General features: G+C 33.5%; 2 protein-coding genes and 1 pseudogene across 2 annotated transcripts; 1 reads left to right on the forward strand and 2 right to left on the reverse strand.

Moving 5' to 3' along the window:
* The first annotated feature begins 7,530 nt into the window (after positions 1-7,530).
* Positions 7,531-8,844, forward strand: LOC120174253 (annotated as a pseudogene).
* Positions 8,845-9,151: 307 nt separating this feature from the next.
* On the reverse strand, positions 9,152-10,986 carry LOC120174291 (mitochondrial import inner membrane translocase subunit TIM8-like). The gene is made up of 2 exons (XM_039181188.1): positions 10,826-10,986; positions 9,152-9,525 (listed from the first exon to the last, which is right to left on the reverse strand). Exons 1-2 carry the CDS (start codon positions 10,871-10,873, stop codon positions 9,337-9,339), a joined length of 237 nt encoding a protein of 78 aa, XP_039037119.1. The 5' UTR covers positions 10,874-10,986; the 3' UTR covers positions 9,152-9,336.
* Positions 10,987-14,359: 3,373 nt separating this feature from the next.
* Positions 14,360-17,797, reverse strand: LOC120174285 (ubiquitin-conjugating enzyme E2 27-like). The gene is made up of 6 exons (XM_039181184.1): positions 17,718-17,797; positions 16,445-16,769; positions 16,111-16,159; positions 15,121-15,280; positions 14,807-14,896; positions 14,360-14,604 (listed from the first exon to the last, which is right to left on the reverse strand). Exons 2-6 carry the CDS (start codon positions 16,620-16,622, stop codon positions 14,497-14,499), a joined length of 585 nt encoding a protein of 194 aa, XP_039037115.1. The 5' UTR covers positions 16,623-16,769; positions 17,718-17,797; the 3' UTR covers positions 14,360-14,496.
* Between the last annotated feature and the right edge of the window lie 1,161 nt (positions 17,798-18,958).

The raw sequence follows: 18,958 nt of genomic DNA on the forward strand, positions 1-18,958 counted from the left end.
TATATCGTAGAAAAGTACCTGCTATTATCTCTAGATCATTAAAATCTTCATTAGTATTAATATTATACACTTGAGCAGTGGAGCGTATTTCCTGATGAGTAGAGGATTCAAGTTGGCTTCTGCCTCTACCTCTTCCTCTTTGAGACATCGAAGCATATCGCTCCAATTGTACTGACTCTTTTGTTCCTAATGGACAATCTCTTACGAAATGACAATCTCTTACAAAATGTCCCGTTTCACCACATCAAAAACAAGCTCCATAAACCATTCTACATATTCCACCATGGTATTTTCCACAAGTCTGACAATGTCTCTGTTGTGTTCTACCCTCATCAGATCCTACTGACTGAGTCTGTCTCACTTTCATTTGATTTGATTCTCTAACGGAGGATACTACCGATCCAGATCTTGCCTGAGACTGGAAACCAAAATCTCTACCTCTCTTGAGTGGTGCAGAACTCGATGAAGCCCCCATTCTTTTATATGGTTGGGTTCTTTGATCCTTAAACCTTTCATTTTGAGCTCTATCTAGAGCTTTAGCACGATTTACGATTTCTTGAAACGAGGACAAGTTCAACACTATTAATATTTCTTTCAATCTCGGGCGCAAGCCCTCTACAAACCATTCACACGCATCCTTCTCTGTTGGAATTAACTCGGCCGCAAAACGACTTAACTTGTTAAATTCACACTCATATTCATATACAGTGAAATATAATTGCTTCAGATTTAAGAATTCTTGCTTCATTTGTTTGATAAACTGGTCTCTATATACTTGTGCTTAAATTCTTCTAAGAACAAGGACCAGATCACTTGGTCATTTGTCATTCTCAGAGTGACATTTGTCCACCAGATTCTCGCTTGCCCACGAAGCAAGGAGACCACTCCATCTAACTTTTCAACATCAAAACAGTGGAGTCCATTTAACATTATTTTCACATCATTGAGCCAAAGGTCCGCAACAACAGGACATTCCTTAACTTCACCTTTGAATTCAAGAGCTCCTAATCTCTTTAATTCCTTTGCTACATTCATCCTCTGAGTAGAGGAAGTAGGAGGTTGAAAATGCGTCAGAATAGCGTCCAACGTCCTAAAGAAAACATCTTGATCTTGTACAGGCACTCTAGTAGATGAATGTTCTTCACCTTGCCTGACCAGGGCAGGTGAATTACTACTTTTCGCGGGTCGATCATCTCTCGCTTCATTTCTAAAACTACCTTGTCCAGACATCTATAAAAATACAACCATATAGTTCTATTAGCAAAACAGTATACTTACTATTCCATCAGATCAGAAGTTTCCACTATTTTGTTTCATGTATACCTTATAAGATACTCTAGACTTCGGTTTATGCCGAGAATCGACTAAATCGTAGCTCTGATACCATTTAAATGTAACACCCCCAACTCATATCCGACTCGAATACGAGTCCGAAGTGTCACATTGACTTTTCATTAAAACAAAATACTTTAATTTACATAAAAGAGACCATTTAATACAAAATCTATCAGAGTATTCATAATTAACCACTTGTTACATGCTAACACTCTATACATAACCAAATACCTACTTTGTCAATTACTTTTGATCTGACCTTCTAGTAATGATACTGTCTTTGCCACTTCTATTCTTGCTCTTCTCGTTTCTTGGTACCTACGTGTAAATCACTTACACGCTAAGTCATAGACTTAGTGAGACATATAAAACATATAATAAAACCACAAACCATTTCATATAACATAATGCATACTTATACATATATCATTAATATACTTATCAGTACTCATATCATTATTACTAATTTCTTTCTATCATGTAAGCATATATTGAACCTTTCTATACTCACCATCGAGTATCCATGTCATTTCACAACAAAGCATATATATAGTATCATAACAAGTTATTTATTATCTTTAAAGCCCTTGCATTAGCCCATGTATACATTTGAGAACTTAAGGTCTGTGAGTACAATGAGGTTGTGCACTAATGTTGTCACCACAGCTCGTATCAATTCCCTTATGGGGCACCGAACCTTAGTTCAATATTCATCCCGAAGGATCAGTCCATAGATCCCGAAGAACCTAGGTAAACAGTCCATATGTTCCGAAGAACATAGGTAAACCCTCGACCCTTGGCATGCCAACTATACCACTAGCTCTCTTATCACATAACATGGGTATTAACATTCATAACAGTTCAATTTACTTATTCATATCCTCTCTTATGAACATATATATTTTCTTTTCACTCACGTACCAAATGTACGTGTAATCATTGATCTTATAATCACATGTTCATTCTCTTCAGTCACATACCATATGTATGTGTAAACATATATCTAATATCATATAACACGCATCACAAATGCATGTATTCACATAAATCATTTCTTATAGCTTTATTCATATCACATATTCATATAAGCTCATATCTTATTTCACATATACTTTCCATATAACTTATATATCTCATAATCACACAAATCATAACATTGATCACCAATCAAATAACATTTTAAGAGTTACTTCTTACCATAGTAACTCCATCATTGGCTCATGGCAAGCCAAATGTTTATTCAATAATATAAGTACAAATTAAATTGCACTCACCTTAGCTTTGCTTTGATTCGATTCTAATCCTTCAGTTGATTCGGAAAGGGATCACGTTCTATATCTACATAATCATACATAGATCTATATCAGTATCATAACTAATATACTCTAATGGTTCACTCTTTAGACCAAGAGAAAAGTCAATTTCATCTTTTAATGAAGGTATGCATCGATGCACTACTGATGCATCGGTGCATAAAATGTATTCGATGTTGTTTTATTACTGGGATGCATCGATGCACGAATTGCATTCGATGTTTCATTATTAATGGGATGCATCGATGCACTACTTATGCATCGATGCACGAATTGCATTCGATGTATTTATTTTAAAAGAGTGCATCGATGCACTTCCTGTGCATCGATACACCTTCAAACGATTTATGGGTTTTAACCTTGATGCATCGATGCACAATGAATATGCATCAATGCACTCTACCCAGAATCCTCTTTTTGAACCCGAAAATTCATTCATTTTGGATTAAATCCTTCATTTTTCATCCCCTTTTTCATTCTTAACTCTAGTATACATACTTAAACCAATCTATATTCATTTATTTCATTTTAAACCTCAAAATCCTATCTTCCATATGTAATTCAATAATTACATCAATTTTACAACATGTTTCAAATCCAATTCTATTACTTCATATCTCTTACTTAGATTGATAACAAGTCAAATCCAACTTTCAATTCTTGTTATGAACTCTATTCCAATATTTCATTCAAGAACCTCTAATCTTTAATCTTCTTTATCTCCTTTATCTTTTGATCTTAAGATAACTTAAGCTTTCCTTAAGCTTAGTTATCATCTAATGATCAAAACCCAATCTTAAACTTAACAAATAATTAACTAAGTAGAAGACTCACCTTTGAGCTTGGAGATACGGGAGGAGAGGAAGAAGAAGGAGAAGAAGTTCTAGAGAAATATCTCCCTACATGCTTATCTCTTAATAAAGAGATAAGATAATTATCTTTTAGATAAAAAGACCATTTTGCCCTTTAATTCCTTTAATAATTACTAACAACTTTTAGGATTTATTTCCAGATAAATCATTAAACTAATCCATTCTTCTACTTTAATCACCAAATTCTAAAACTTTACAATTAAGTCACTAACCCATAGTTTGGGATGTTACAAATCCCCATAAATAGATGAACCCTACAAATAGAAACAACTTGGTTTTGAACAAACTACAGGTTCCTCTAAATTAGATTCAACTTGTTAGTCATTTAGTTTCTCCTCACAATTGGCAACAAGAATAACATCAAACCATTAAGAAATTGATCTTTAAACTACTTTCTCTACATACAGGTGGTTTTATCTGCCTTAAAAACCAAAAAACCAAGAATAACATAGGATAGAATGCACTCCGAGGCAATAGAATATACTTGGGTTGCAGTCTCCCTTGTTCCAAAATGCAAGAGCAACAAAATGACAATGCAAGCTTTGGGTGACGGTCAGATTACTCCTCCCGCAGCAGGCAGCCAAAGTTTCCTTTGCATATGGAAAACCAAGAGAAAGTTCTCGCTTATGGAAAACAAAGAAACGCCCAAAAAAATACCCAACTTTCGTTTGGCTGATTGTTATAGAAAGAAAGTAGGGTGAGGCGAAGAAAGACATACCTGGTGGTTGGCCAGAAGAGTGCAATGACAACGATGCTAGCTTCTGCTGGTGCTGTGCTGGGTTAGGGATTGGAAATATGTTTGAAACAAAAAGAGAGTTGAATGATAAAGATTTGGGTATTTATAATACTTTACGGTGTTTTTTTAAACCAAACACCACTATAGAATAAATTATCGCGACGTTTTCAAACAAACGCCACTAACAATTCAACATATTGTGACGTTTGTTTCAAAAACGCCACTAAAGAATGATTCTTTTGCAGTACTAGGTTGTAGCGGTGTTTGTCTAAAAACACCACAATATATGTACCCTATTGCAGTGTTTGTTTAAAAATTTCACTAAAGAACGATTCTTTTTTTGCTGCGTTTGTTTAGAAATGCAACTAAAGTAGGATTTTGTGGCAGCATTTGTTTAAAAATGTCACTAAAGAACTTATATGTAGCGGCGTTAAAGTACGAGTTTTAGCGGCGGTTATGGAAAAACGTCGTTAATGTATCATTTTGTGGCGTTTTGGATATAAACGCCGCGATATGTATAATTTAGTGAAAACGCCACGAAAAAGCCGCTATATACATGTTTTGCTGTAGTGAAAACAAAACATGAAAATCACATCATTTTGTTTGCATACACCTAGAATGCCGAAAATGAAAACCCAAGAAAGATTAATAGCCATGATGATGTATAAATGTGTATATATTTTTATCTTAATCCCACGTTCTAAGAAGCTGTTTGGGATTTATATTTATAGCCATGGAAATGGTGGTTTAGGAGAGGAAAGTACAAGGAAGGTGGCCACGTTTTATTATACGTATAAACCTATTTGAAATTCCATTTATCCATTCTTAATTTTAAAATATAATTATCACAATTCAATTAGATTAAAATCATATTCTCAAGTAAGGATTTGAGTTGTTTCAGTTTAATAGAAGTCTTATATTTGAGATTATTTTCACAAATATTGTGAACTGATAATGCAAAAGAGTATTTTTGTAATACCCATAATCAATATATGTCTCTAAATACGAGTTAAAGATATTACATCGACTTAAAAACATTCATTGAACATAAATGCTTAAAACTTAGTTTCTTTTTTTTAAAATCCTTTATCAACTTTAAAACTATTTCATTAATAGGTAAAATTATAAAAATATTATTTAATCATTAAAACAAATCCAGTTTTAGGCAACAATTAGGCATATTAGTGTTGTTTCATAAACTATATTAAATTGTCTAAACACTGCTTAATTAGGAAACCATTTAAAATACAAATCTGATAAAACAACATACAGATATAATATACATGTCACTAATAAGTCAAATATAAGATGACTTATTGGTACTGATATTAGGTATGATTTTCTGAAAAGATGCTCAGGAGGCTCCATATGTCACGTTCATTTCTCTATCTGAACCTTTGCATGAAAATCATCAAGCATTAAGTAAAAACTTAGTGAGGCAAAAACACAGTTAAAGTGAGATAAAACAAATATTTCATATAGTATTATAAAACATAAATTTGTAATTTAATTAAAATCATTGAATCTTTCAAACCGAGCTATTCAAGCTGTTTTTCTCTAGAAAACCTGAAAATCATCATCTCATGATTTTATATAAAAAAAATCATGTGAATCAACATCAAATATCATAAACAATTCATATTCTTTCTATTCGTACATATTTTAGTACTTTCATCTCATTTCCATATTCTTTTCATTCAGATTCTTGTCATAACTTTCATATTTAATTTTATAGCTCAATTTATATGTAAGAGAATCTAAGGTACGTGAGTCAGACAAGTGTGCGCAATAAGCACTTTAGTGTTTTCATCAAAATCATACTATGCACTCCAAGTACAATTATATCATCTGCACCCATGGTGCTATACATAATATACACAAATACTAGATCATAATCAGAATCACTCTGCCTCATGGTATGTCAATTGTACCTACGACTCTCAATGCAACATACAATGGGCTTTCATATCATACCTTATTCATTTAATAATCACCGTTTCATAATTTGAAATCATTTAAAATCCATCATCATAAAATCATACTGGGACATTTCATACCCTAAACCTTCCATAAAACTTTATATAACATTATGGAAATAATCCATATTTAAAATAGAAACCATACTTTAAACATACGAGGTTGACTTATCACAAGTCATCCTCAATCAGAATAGCTAAATAAATAAATTGCATTCACTTTGAAACTTTATTTATAAGTTAAAAATATAAGCCTTGCTAAGCTTTAGATTTAATCATTGCTTTCAAATGCTTCAACCACATAATTTATCAAAATTTCATATTTTGGCAGTTTGCACTACCTTCAAAGAAGTATTATTTTGTATTGATATACATACTTAAAAATTATTATGTTTATACCATTGAACACTAGACTCGAATACAAATATAACCATATAAGGAACTTCTTTTCATTCAACTTGTACAATTTATAGCGAATTTCCAAAGCTGACTTACAGAAACTATTTTGAGCAGAATTTGTTGTCCTGTTTTCTGACCTATCCTCGATTAAAAATTCATATCTTTTTGTAAACTCCTAGAAATCAGTAAATGCTTGTTTTAAACTAAACTAGACTGGTATACAAATCCAACAGTATAGAGATCATCCTCTAATCACTTCTGTATAATTTATGGTGATTTTCTAAACTTACTGCTCAAATCATAATTTTTAGGCACCTTTCCTTAATTTGCATCCTTAACTTATTTCATAATTCTTTTAGCTTACCAAATGAACATATATGCATGAATCACAAATCACATAATATTTTGGAGACACTTCTTACCATAATAACTCCGTCACTGGCTCATCGCAAGTCAATGTTCGTTCGATAACATAAGTACAAATTAATTATGCACTCACCTTTTCCACACTATTGAACCTTCTCTACGATAATCTTCTCAATCCCGCACTTTTTCCTTCCCTCTAGAGATACTTGGATCACTAGATTTATCGAGGTTTGATAACGTCATATAATATCATAAAATATTCAAACTCTATGTTAGTATCGAACTAACACAATATAAACTTAAATATAAAATTCAATTAAAGTTGGTACTTAAATCGATATAAAACTAAAACATAATTCCTTCATAATTTCAAATTTTTCAAAATACTTATCTAATTCCATAAATCAATTGGATTATCATTCAATACTCAACTTTCATTTTGTGTCCTTAAATCAATTGTTATTTAAACTTGTTTGTGATCATTGGTTTCATGGTCCAAAATCAGTGCAAATCTAACGAGATACTGATGATTTATGTGTACGCAGGATATAACACCTCTTCTGCTAACCTTGGGGAGAGATCCCGATATAATTCCGCGGAACTCAAACCCTCCCGAGCCGGAAGGTTATGAAGGAATGACTGAAGCTTGCGCTGGCCAAACTCCGCCGTTAAGATTACCGCGTACGAAGGATGTGTTTGTCAATGGTATAAGTGTGAAGATCAAGTACTGCGATACTTGTATGCTGTATAGACCTCCCCGAAGTTCTCATTGCTCGATATGCAATACCCGCGTCGACAGATTTGATCACCACTGCCCTTGGGTCGGTCAGTGTATCGGACTGGTACTACAAATAATATTCTCTGCTTTTTCTTCTACATTATCTAGTCTTTCGGCTTTTCATGGCACGATTCGAGATCCTTTACAACCTGATAAATGTTAACTATGGCTTGCATTGGTGCATTCGTATAGGAACACGTATGATGGTGATGTCCTTGGGTTGGTGCAGCGGAATTACCAATTCTTCTTCATGTTCATCTTCTCTACAACTCTACTTTGCTTATATGTGCACGGATTTTGCTGGATTTATATTCGGAGAATCATGGACGACGAGGAAACGACGATCTGGAGAGCGATGACCAAAACCCCTGCCTCCATTGTGCTAATAAATTACACCTTTTCAGTGTGGTTCATTGGAGGTCTAACCGTCTTCCATTTGTATCTAATCAGTACAAACCAGGTAATATTTTGTTTTTCAGATCATTGTATGTTTTGTATCACAAGATCATGAATTTTAGCGTGTCGAATCTGTTTAAACGTACATTATTTACTTGTAAATGAAAGACTAATTGTTTATGCTTCTAAATCTTGTGTTCTTGTTCTATTTGAAGTGCTTTGCATTTTGTTAGGCTTGAACTGATCGAGTTCTTTTCTGTACTTCTGGCATTCTACGTACGAGAACTTTAGATATCAGTATAACCATCGTGAGAATCCATACAACAAAGGGGTCATCAAGAACTTCGTGGAGGTATTTTTGCACCAGTATACATCCGTCCAAGATAAACTTCAGGGAAAAGGTTCCAAAGGAACCTGCAATTCCAACGATAACAACGGGTGGAGGTTTTATCTGTCCGAACAAGGGGAACACATTTGGTGACATCGTGATGGGGAGAAAGCCAGTTTGGGAGAAGGCTTTAGGAGATCAAGTGATTATGGAGGACAACAACTGGATGTCGACTACATCGACAAGGACAGCAGATTGCCCAACGTTTCTCCCGATTTAAGCACGATCCTTCCCTCGGAGAACACAGATGGGCATGACATCATTAATCATCCTAGGCAATACTAAATCGTCAAATCGGAATCAACAATACGAAACAATAAACTGTCAAATAAACAGTAGGCAAAAATGGAAGGAGAGTATTAAAAAGCAGAAAATTGGTGCGTATTGCCGGAAACAAATGCATTAATTTTTTACATGCTAAACTGTGTTGTAAGTGTAACGTATTATTTTAATACAATTTCTTGGGGTTGGTTTATTCCTCCCCAAAAGTAAATTAGAGCTTTCGATGTAATGGCACGGGTTTATACTTGAGATTTCACAAGTTGACGGTGTGAACAATTATATCCCAAGACTAATTCTGAAACATAACCAATGTGAGATTCGTTATTCTTTTCTAAGATAAACAAGCATTTGTTTAAGACCACATGAAAGTTCAGACGAATGATTTGTAGAATACTCTACGCAAAAGATGTCCTCGTATAGGAATTTCATATCCAAGCACCTGTTTAAAAAAATACAGCAGATTTTGCAGGAAAAGCGAACAATCCGAGCATCTGTTTACTGCATGGATTGAATGCGTTTCATAATGATCATAGTCAGGTCCATGAACCGTTGAGCACAATTAGAAAGGCAAGCTGATTCACTGGAGCTGAATTTATTCCCAGGAGTGCCAGTGATGCACTTGTCCCAGCACACACTTGTAAGCTTTGCCACCATCTCATTGACCATGGCCTTTTCCTTTTCTTGCTGCATAGCCACAACAAAATAAATCAAGATCCAAAAAGGGCAAGATTTTAATCTTCTCCAAGTACTGGATTTGGCTGCATTTAACTATTACAAACAACTAAAGCAAAGGTCGTCAAACGATTTCAACAATTGTTAATCCATCACACTTAACAACAATAAGCAATCTATACCAATTAATAAATAAGTCTTTTCACTTCCCTTTTCTGAATAAATTTCTCAAAGGTATATGAATGCCTAGTCCTACCTTTTCCCTATTTTGCATTTTCAGATAATGGGTGGGGCAAAGATTTGTACAAGGATCCCATTACTTGAATACCAACTCATGCACACTGAATGACGGCACAAAGTTGGCTCGAGACAAATCAAAAGAAGATTATGACACACTTGTGCCTTCCCAACCTAGAAGGGCCATAAGATGTGCATGGGAATATATGCAAATAATGTTTAGCTATAACTTATGACCCTTATCTTTTACCGGTTCCTTTCAAGGTTCCTTCAAAGTTCCTTCCTATAAAACATGCTAATCAAAATCATTCACACAACATACCATAATCGTAAATGAATTTTGCACTGAAAAGTCCTGAGAGCACTCTATTAGTTTATTAATATTTTCTCACATTGGATTTAAAATTAGTATATAAACTCTTATCAACCATGTTGAAAAAATTACTATAATCACAAAAACTAACCTTAGACAGTGTGCTTGGGGTTTCATTAACACAATCTAGAATAAATAAACAATACTACAATTTGGCACTGTCTTTACAATCAAACGAGAATCTGATAGTTTTGATACACAGTGTTTTGATGCAAAATGAAAGAAAATATTTTACAAAATGGACAAACAATATTAATTCTGATAAAGATGTTAATGTTACATGGAACCATTCTTTTAAAACATTTTGCTGCTAACGAGTGTCTTAAAGCGCACTTCAAGGTTACTATGCACACCAATATCTTTATCTATTATATTGAAATTTAATCGACTAAGCTTCCATCTATTACATTCAAATAATAGCATATTCAAATTCCATGATATGCCTAAGAGTAATCTTAAGATGCTCGATAGCAAAAACCCTTGAAAAAGACCGTTAGTCATATATAAAGAGAGCAAACTGGAACTAACAGCATTACTTTTCTGACTTAAATAGTAATAATTTTACAAAGAAATCAAAATCAACACATATTTGAACTTTGGATGATAAAATTAACAGAAATCATAGCAATTAACAGATTATTTCGGTAATGAAAAGAGAGAGAGAGAGAGAGAGAGAGAGAGAGAGAGAGAGAGAGAGGATACATTGAGGAATCGTTGCAGATCGGGAGAATTCAGAGCTGATGGATCCATCTGTAGAAGGCCGAATTTAGCACTGCTTTTTTGCAACGGCAGCCGAGAAGAAAATATCAGCCTAAAACACTCTTTCAAATGCAACAAAAATTAACAAAAGCCCTAAGAAAAGACTGTAAATAGATGGATTGGACTAAGCAAACGACCAGTTTAAACCCATTAGTAACCTTATGCTATTGGTCATAGCCCTGAATTGTTTCCCAAGTTAACCCAAAAAATTTAAACTCTACTTTGTGTTGAAATATATAACGGTTTTAAAAGTCAAAAAGAAAAACCCTAGGAGTTTTTTTTTCCAACCTAATTTTCTCTCAATACTTTTGTATGACCTTTTTTTTATTTTTGTTTAGTCGACGACGACACTTAGGACTAAACAACAAAATCGAAAAAATCAAAAAATCGATTCGATTTGGACAAATTGGTTCGGGTTTTTCAATTTAAAGGTCGATTTAAAAAAATAAATATACAATTTGGCTCGGTTTCAATTTTTTCGTATGTAAATCGTTTGAACCGAATTAAAAAAAATAAGTACCCAAAACACATTCATATTGAATTTATTATAAGACAAATTTAAATAAATAACATATTAAAACTAATAATATTTTTTAATAAATTTAAATTTATATATTTGTACTTTATTTAACCTTTAAATTTACTTTTTTTTTAGGTTGAGTTTGAAAAATAGTAAACAATAAAAAACTGTCAAACTGAACCGAACACCATAGTTTTTATGCCATACGGTTTTGGTTTATATTTTTAAAAACATGCAAAGTGCGGTTCGGTTCACGTTTTAGTGAAAAATCGAACCGAATATAGCCCTAGCGGAACCAATCTTAATGTTGGTTGTCAATCACAAGTGATTATAAGTTATGTTGTTTTTTATATTTTATCCTTTATTTTTTTCTTGAGTTTTTTTAGTTTTGAATAAGAATCTCTGTTTTTGTGACATGTTTTTCTTTGCTTTTGTGACACACATTTTCTCTGCTCATTTGGCACGATCCTTATGGTTTTTGGTACGTTGTTCACATACATTTACGGTCGTTTTGGTGCTCGTACAAAAACCATCACGATATTTATTTTCTGATTGATTTGTAGGTGATCACGTATAATCATATCACCTCTTTGGTATAAGGTCGTTTGTCGATGTAATCAAAATTGAATAGCGAACCATCTTGTCAAATAGTTTGGTCCGCTCACCACTCTTTTATCACTTCGTAAAACGTCTCATTTGATGGAGACAATGAGGTTTTGTGAATGTTATTGGCTTTTTTTATGTTGGTCGTCATTCGTAATAGAATGTTTTGTTTTGTTTTTACGTATCTTTAGATTTAATATTGTATTTTTGTATAAGTATTTTGGTGATTATTGTATCTAATTTTCTATTTTTATTCATGTGTTGTAATTCTAATTTATTGTAGTGTTTTTATTAATAACAAAATAAAAATTAAAAGAAATTTTAATCCACCGTATCATTTCAAACAGTATTCTAATAAGACAAAAAATTGCAGTCGATAACTTGAATTTCAAAAAGAAATTATTTTAAATTTAAAGCCAGCTAATGTAAATTATTTCGTAAATAATGTTTAGATATGAGTTTTAATTAATTGATTTAACAAAATAAATCCAAAATTCTCGCCCAACGCGTAATACGCCAAAACTTTTAAAACTAATTTCATATTTTTTATAAAAATAAATAAAATGGATATTTTATAATTCAACAATTATAACCATTTGGCAAAAGAATGCGGTGCCTGCTAAATGCTTTAAACAAAATCGATTCGAAGTAACGGTAAGAACCGAAAACACGTGGCCAAATGTTGTTGCTGGTTACGGTTAGCAAATGAGCAAACCAGCATATGGTAACAACAGAAAATTACTACCAAACAAAAGAATCAACGGTACATATTGATTTATAAACAACTATACTCCCCCACAGTTGAATTTCCAGAACAAGATGCATATATGTGTATATAAGCTCTTAAAACACCCCTTTGGCCACCATTATCAATTTATCATCATCCATTTGGCTTCCTCTCCACTTCTCTTTAGCCGCTTTTTCTGCCATCAATGGGGTGTCAAGCATCAAAGCTATACCGTAAAAAGGATAGGGTGCAGGCTAAAGTGATGTCTCTTCTTGGCCAGAAAATGGATGCGTTTAAGAGACGACGGAGCCACTCTAATCTTTCTAAACAAATGCTGCTCAATCCTGGCTCCGAGAATGCCTCCGTATCGTCTCGAGGACCTGCTGGCGATAGCATCGGGTCTTCGAAAATAGCAGCCGCGGTTTCTGATAACGATGTTAGAGGACATGATAGTAAGGGAAATGGGGACGATGTTGAAGCTCATAAGTCGATAGATACAGAGGCCTCGGCCATGGAAAAGCTAACATCGGAAGAAAAAGATAATAATAAGACGGTTGAAGAAACAGAAAGGTTTAAGAAAGAACGGTCTGCTAATCTCCTTTGTCCTGGATCACCAAGTTTTAGATTTTACCTTACTGATAACGACGACAGAGAAGAGGATTATTCGAGTAGTTTCTTTTTTCTTTTTCCTTTCCAACCCAATGTTTATAAACAAGCCATAATTTTTTTAATGCATATAGGGGAAGATGATTTGATGATCAAAGGGCCGTTCAGCAATACTGATGCCGTTGAACCCCCCAACATCTACCGAGTTGACGACCAAAGGAACATTCAGTGATACCGATGCCGTTGAATCCCAAACATATACTCAGGTAATTCATGATTTGAATTGATTTTTCGATCTGCAATTGTCACTAAATACATTAAAAAAAGATGCCAGAATCTGACGGATTTCTGGGATTTTGTTATTCTTGCAGGAACAGGGAAGCAAGATAGCGAGAGAAAGAAGAGGGATGAGATTTAGACGGGTGATACCCATGGGAAGACCTGTAAAGAACCTTCTCAAAGTTAAATCATGCTATTATTCATCTTTGGTGGCGGCCAAGGGCTTAACCGACATTTGATTACTGAAAACCCAGCAACAATGTAGATTACGGTGTCAAACAAATGTAAATGAAGAGATCCCAATGTTCTTTCCTTAGTTACCAGATAGGAACTGTATGCAGTTGATAAACTCGAATGTAATGAATAGATTAAAGAATACGACAGCTAAAAGAAATGAAGGGGAAATGCTTGAAATGTCTAATGCCTTTAAGGTCTTAAATTCGGATCCAGGATACCCGTTAGATCCTCTCGGATCTCGGCGGTTTGATCTCTGCATACTGACACGGCCCACAGTTATGTAATTCCAAAAACAAAAAACAGAAATTCAATCAGGCATCATTCTTCTCCATACAATTCAGACTTTGATTCATTACATTACAAGGTTAGGACTTATCATACTCGTAATCTTCAAGAAAAAAACAGTATCGGCAACTCAAAGCTGCCGTTTAACAACAAAGTGCAAATAACAACATTCCATCATCAAGCAGAAATTAATAACAGTCGACAAGAAAGGGTAATTTACGGAATTAGAATTCATAGTAAACAAAAACAGCTTATATTCAGATATAATCCTTTGTGTCATTGTATAGTGTTCAAGTTCACCAGGTAGGTGAAGAATAGCTAAAAGATGTAGAACAATTGGCAGCTCCAGCACACAGATCAGCTGGACAAAAGCTTTTCAAGGGCCAGGTTTTCATCACCACCAACAGCTTCTAGGGTACTTCTCACCAAACCATCAGGAAAACCCATTTCCACGAGTTGTTGCACCTGTACCCATCCAATTTCTGTCTTAGCTAATTTAGTTCATTAAATATAAAATTTGACAATATTGATCCGTTAACAAAATATATATTCGAGGAGTGCATCTGATACATGGAAAATGATGTCACCTCTTGAGAATTTACTCAGAGCATACTTCGCAAGAAATATTTACTTGATTCTACGAATACCAAGATAAATAAGTACAAACCTTTTCCTCAACCCCTAAAGAAGATGCCTTGGCAAAACTTTCTGTCCAGTAACGAGCTGTACTGAAAAATGTCTGATACTCTCTAAGATACTGCATTACAAAAACAAAAAAAAGGGGGAAAAGATAAATAGCTAGCGAGAGTGATAAAGACTAATGGAAATTATTAGAAAAACAGGCATTGAAGCTGGACTGATGACATACAAGGGTAAAATAATCTAAAAACTTTGCACATTCAAATAAAGCTAATAAAATATTTAACAACAAAACATTTTATCAAGAAGCATACGAAAGATTAGACATCGAGCAAACCAAACCTGTTGAGCTACTACGGCATCTTGAGGATCATCAGGTTCAGGAGCTGAGAGCAAAGCTTGAATGGAAAGAAGGGCTGTCTTAAGGGTGAGAGCAGGGCTCCATTGGTCCTTCAATATATCCAAGCATATTGCCCCACTTTGACTGCTAATGTTTGGGTGCCTTTGGTGTGTCGTAGAACAAAAGAAAGTTTCAAAACTTGATTGATCATTAGTCATGTCATCTCTACGCATCAAACATAATAGACTATAACTGGCCAACACTTGACTCCTAAATTCAACGGCATTTCTTTATAGTGTCTCATTCAACAAAGTTCTTTGGAAATTGACATGCAGAACATACTGAAGAGAGAAAGACAGTCGTATGTACTAACTCGAACTAGTTGCAATAACATGCATTGGCAACAGAATACATTTTACTTTTTCTTTTCTTCTTTCAAACATCCTGTAACAACAAGAACGCTTACATATGGCGCTGAATATCTATTGGGCAGTATAAGACAGGACATTGTTTAACATGTTATGTAGAGTTATTTCTCTAGAAATATAGAAAGCAAAACCATGATCTCAGAAAGATTTCATTCAGTTTCAGCTAGCACTGAGTGAGAGAGAGCAAAACCATGATTTCAGAAAGAGTTTGCTCAGTTTCAGATATCGAAGTTTTTCATCAGCGCAAATGGCTAAAAGAATTGAACAAGATTATCAACCGTTTCATCCAATCAAGTTATATAAGGAACAAAGCACAGAAAAAATAAGAAAATGCCATAAAAACTATGATTAGGACCACAGTGGAATTAAGAGCAATTAACCAGCTTCTTCACTCTCATAGGCCATTTTTAGGGAACCTTAGACCATTTTTAAATACAATCTTTACTGCTAATCTATCACACCCACATTTATATTACCATAAAATCAATTCAACTATCCAGCACAATCAACAAATGAATAACAGATGTGCAGATCAAATAAGATGGCGCCTGTTCTTTTTCCTACCAAACTTTGGTCACAAACTTCATTTTTGGAGGCTCAAAAGGATAACCATCTGCAAATTAGAAACCAATATTTAGCTATACGTTCTATTTCAAAAACAGCAACTTCTACTTAAACCATCACCCAATTGAAAGTATTTATTGATATTACATTCAGATAAACACTCAAAATTTAAACCTGGACAAAGTTTCACAATTTCTCCGAAAAACTAGACAACAAAAAACCCATTATACTAAGCCAAAATTCTAAACTCAAGAGGACAAAATCAACTCTAGAATAAGAAACAAAACAAAACCCATGAAAAAAAAGGAGGAAATGGAAAGTAATTATGAAATACCAGGCAATGTGATATCGATTTCAAAGGAACCGCCTTCATAGGGAGTTCCGAGGGGACCGGGAATGATGCCAGTCAAGCGAGCAAGATTGTCTGATTTTGGAGAGACTCTAATGCCCGAAGAGTCCTTCTCTCTGCCACATTCTTGTAGCTCCTTTTGAACACGAGCAAAGTCTATCATCTTCTCTGAATTCTCCTCCTTCGATCAAAACCCTACGCCCCCAACAACAAAAATGTTCCTCCTTTACTATTTTTTACGCTTTTAGTCCTTTTAATTCTCGCCCACTATCTTTGTCGATTGGCTTCTTTTTCTTTTTCTCTTTTTTTCCTTGAGAAAAAATGAGATAATTAGTTATTTAGGATTTTTCAATTCTATATGATTTGATTTTGAAAAAACAATTTAACTTTTATTAAGGAATAATGATTGAATCAAACTCAAACTCACTGCTAATTTAATAATTGAAAAAAATAAAAATCTGTTTTAAGGGGTAATAAATAAATAATAATTCGGGTTGGAATAATTCAATCATTAAGAAAACATAAATACATACATAAATACAAACATAACTACAAGCTTGACTTTTATTCCATGTGACCCGCAGTACAAAGATCAAATCATGCAAATAGTCTGTACTATGCGTTTCTAGAAGATCTGGTTTTATATGCATTGATTTGATTATTTATTATTATTATTATTTTGTAAATTTTCTTATAGAATGTCTTTGTAGTTTCTAAATCTTGAAATCTTAGTGCTCGCTTAAGTGATATATGTTAGATTCATTGTAGAATGGTATGTACAATTAAACTTTGATTTTTGTATGTAGACACTACTTTTCGCCCAGTAATTTATCTCCGGAGATCACGATACCAATATTACCAAGTTAACAAAAAATAATCGGTGCCCATCATTACAACATACTCACCGATTTTTCTACTATCACCGCTTCATCCACAAGCCACAAGTTAACAAAGGCACCCAACAATTTCAAACATGTTGAAAAAAAAAACTAGAAAAAATGTATAATTCAAGTTATATAAACCCGAACAAAAAATGTAAAGAGGGGGACTCTCGTTTTTCAAATGAAAATAACAATAAAATACAGAATTTTTCAGCAATCCTAAGTTATTTCATTTTATATTTCAGTTTCTTTAATTTATTTATTCAATTCGAATGTAACTAATAATAAAAAAATTAGTTTATATTTTGTTCGTAGTTAACATAAATTCCATGAGTTCAAAAAAAAATAATTAAAATAAAAATAGGGAGTTAAGTTACCTTGCTGCGGTGTTCGTCGGAGTTGGAATAGGGGTGTCACCGTCGTCGAATCTAGAGTCGAGTGGTCGGTGTGACTCTCGAGTTCATTGGAGATTTGGTCGCCATGCTGCTATGTCGCGCTGGTGAAGGAAAAGAATGGAGAAGGCAAGAAATGAAGAAATTGGGATCTGGTTCACGTGTAAAATGAACAGAGGAGATATTATGTCTCCTTGGAATTTTTGGCTAATCACACACTAGGTCCCCAGATATTAGGTGCTTTATGTTTTGTTCACATACTTTAATGGTTAAATCACACATAAGGTCCTCATTTTCAACGTGTTTTGTGCTTTGGTCCTATTATGGTAAAATCACCTTTAAGCTCCCTTATTTTCATGTCTTTTGCACTCTGGTTATATACTTTGTTATGTGTTTCGAATATGCATATTGATTTTAATAATTTTCGAATTTAGTCACTATTTATTTTATTTAGTTACTATCTTTTGTTTTATTGCATTTTAATCCATATAATTAGATTTTATTATAATTTAAGCCCATGTATTTATTTTAAATTGATTGTTTAGGATATTATTTGTTCATATTTATTAAGTCCTTCTAGTTTCTATTAATACTATTTTAATCCTTTAATTTTATATTTGTGCCATTTTAGTACTTTTAATTTTTTTTCTTTTGCTATTTAATCTCTTGTTTTGCTTTTCCCCTGCAGCTCATTCCTATAATTAATTTGATCCAGAAATTTTAATCCTTTCCAATTTAAATTTTTTTAATTCGAACTTTCTTTTATTCCTTTTACTTACTCCATTTTATTTCAATTTTAATACTAACTCTTTGTGTTTGTTTGTTTTATTTTTTTACTTTATTTATGATCCTTTTTAGGATAATTTTAATCAATCAAAGGTAAGTAATTTGGATCGAATTTTTTAATTTTAATTTTAATTATAATTGTTGCAATTAAGACAACCGATAAATTAAATGGTACCGAAAGGGCAGTTCAATGGTACTAATCCTTCCTTGACTGTAACCAACTCCCGAATCCGATATATTTCTGTTAAACGCAGATCAGGTAAGATGATATCCGATCAACTAAATTTTTTACGAAAAATAAATGATCGGTGGCGACTCCAATATTTTATTTCAAGTCGAAGCCAAATTCCAGGCCTACCCGAAAGACGGTTTTGACACTGTATAATACATGTTAAGATTTTATCATTTACAAGGAATGTGTATTCGAACTTTGTGCTTTG

The sequence above is a fragment of the Hibiscus syriacus genome, unplaced genomic scaffold (genome assembly GCF_006381635.1).
Source record: "Hibiscus syriacus cultivar Baekdansim isolate YM2019G1 unplaced genomic scaffold, ASM638163v2 tig00112044_pilon, whole genome shotgun sequence".
NCBI lineage: Eukaryota > Viridiplantae > Streptophyta > Magnoliopsida > Malvales > Malvaceae > Hibiscus > Hibiscus syriacus.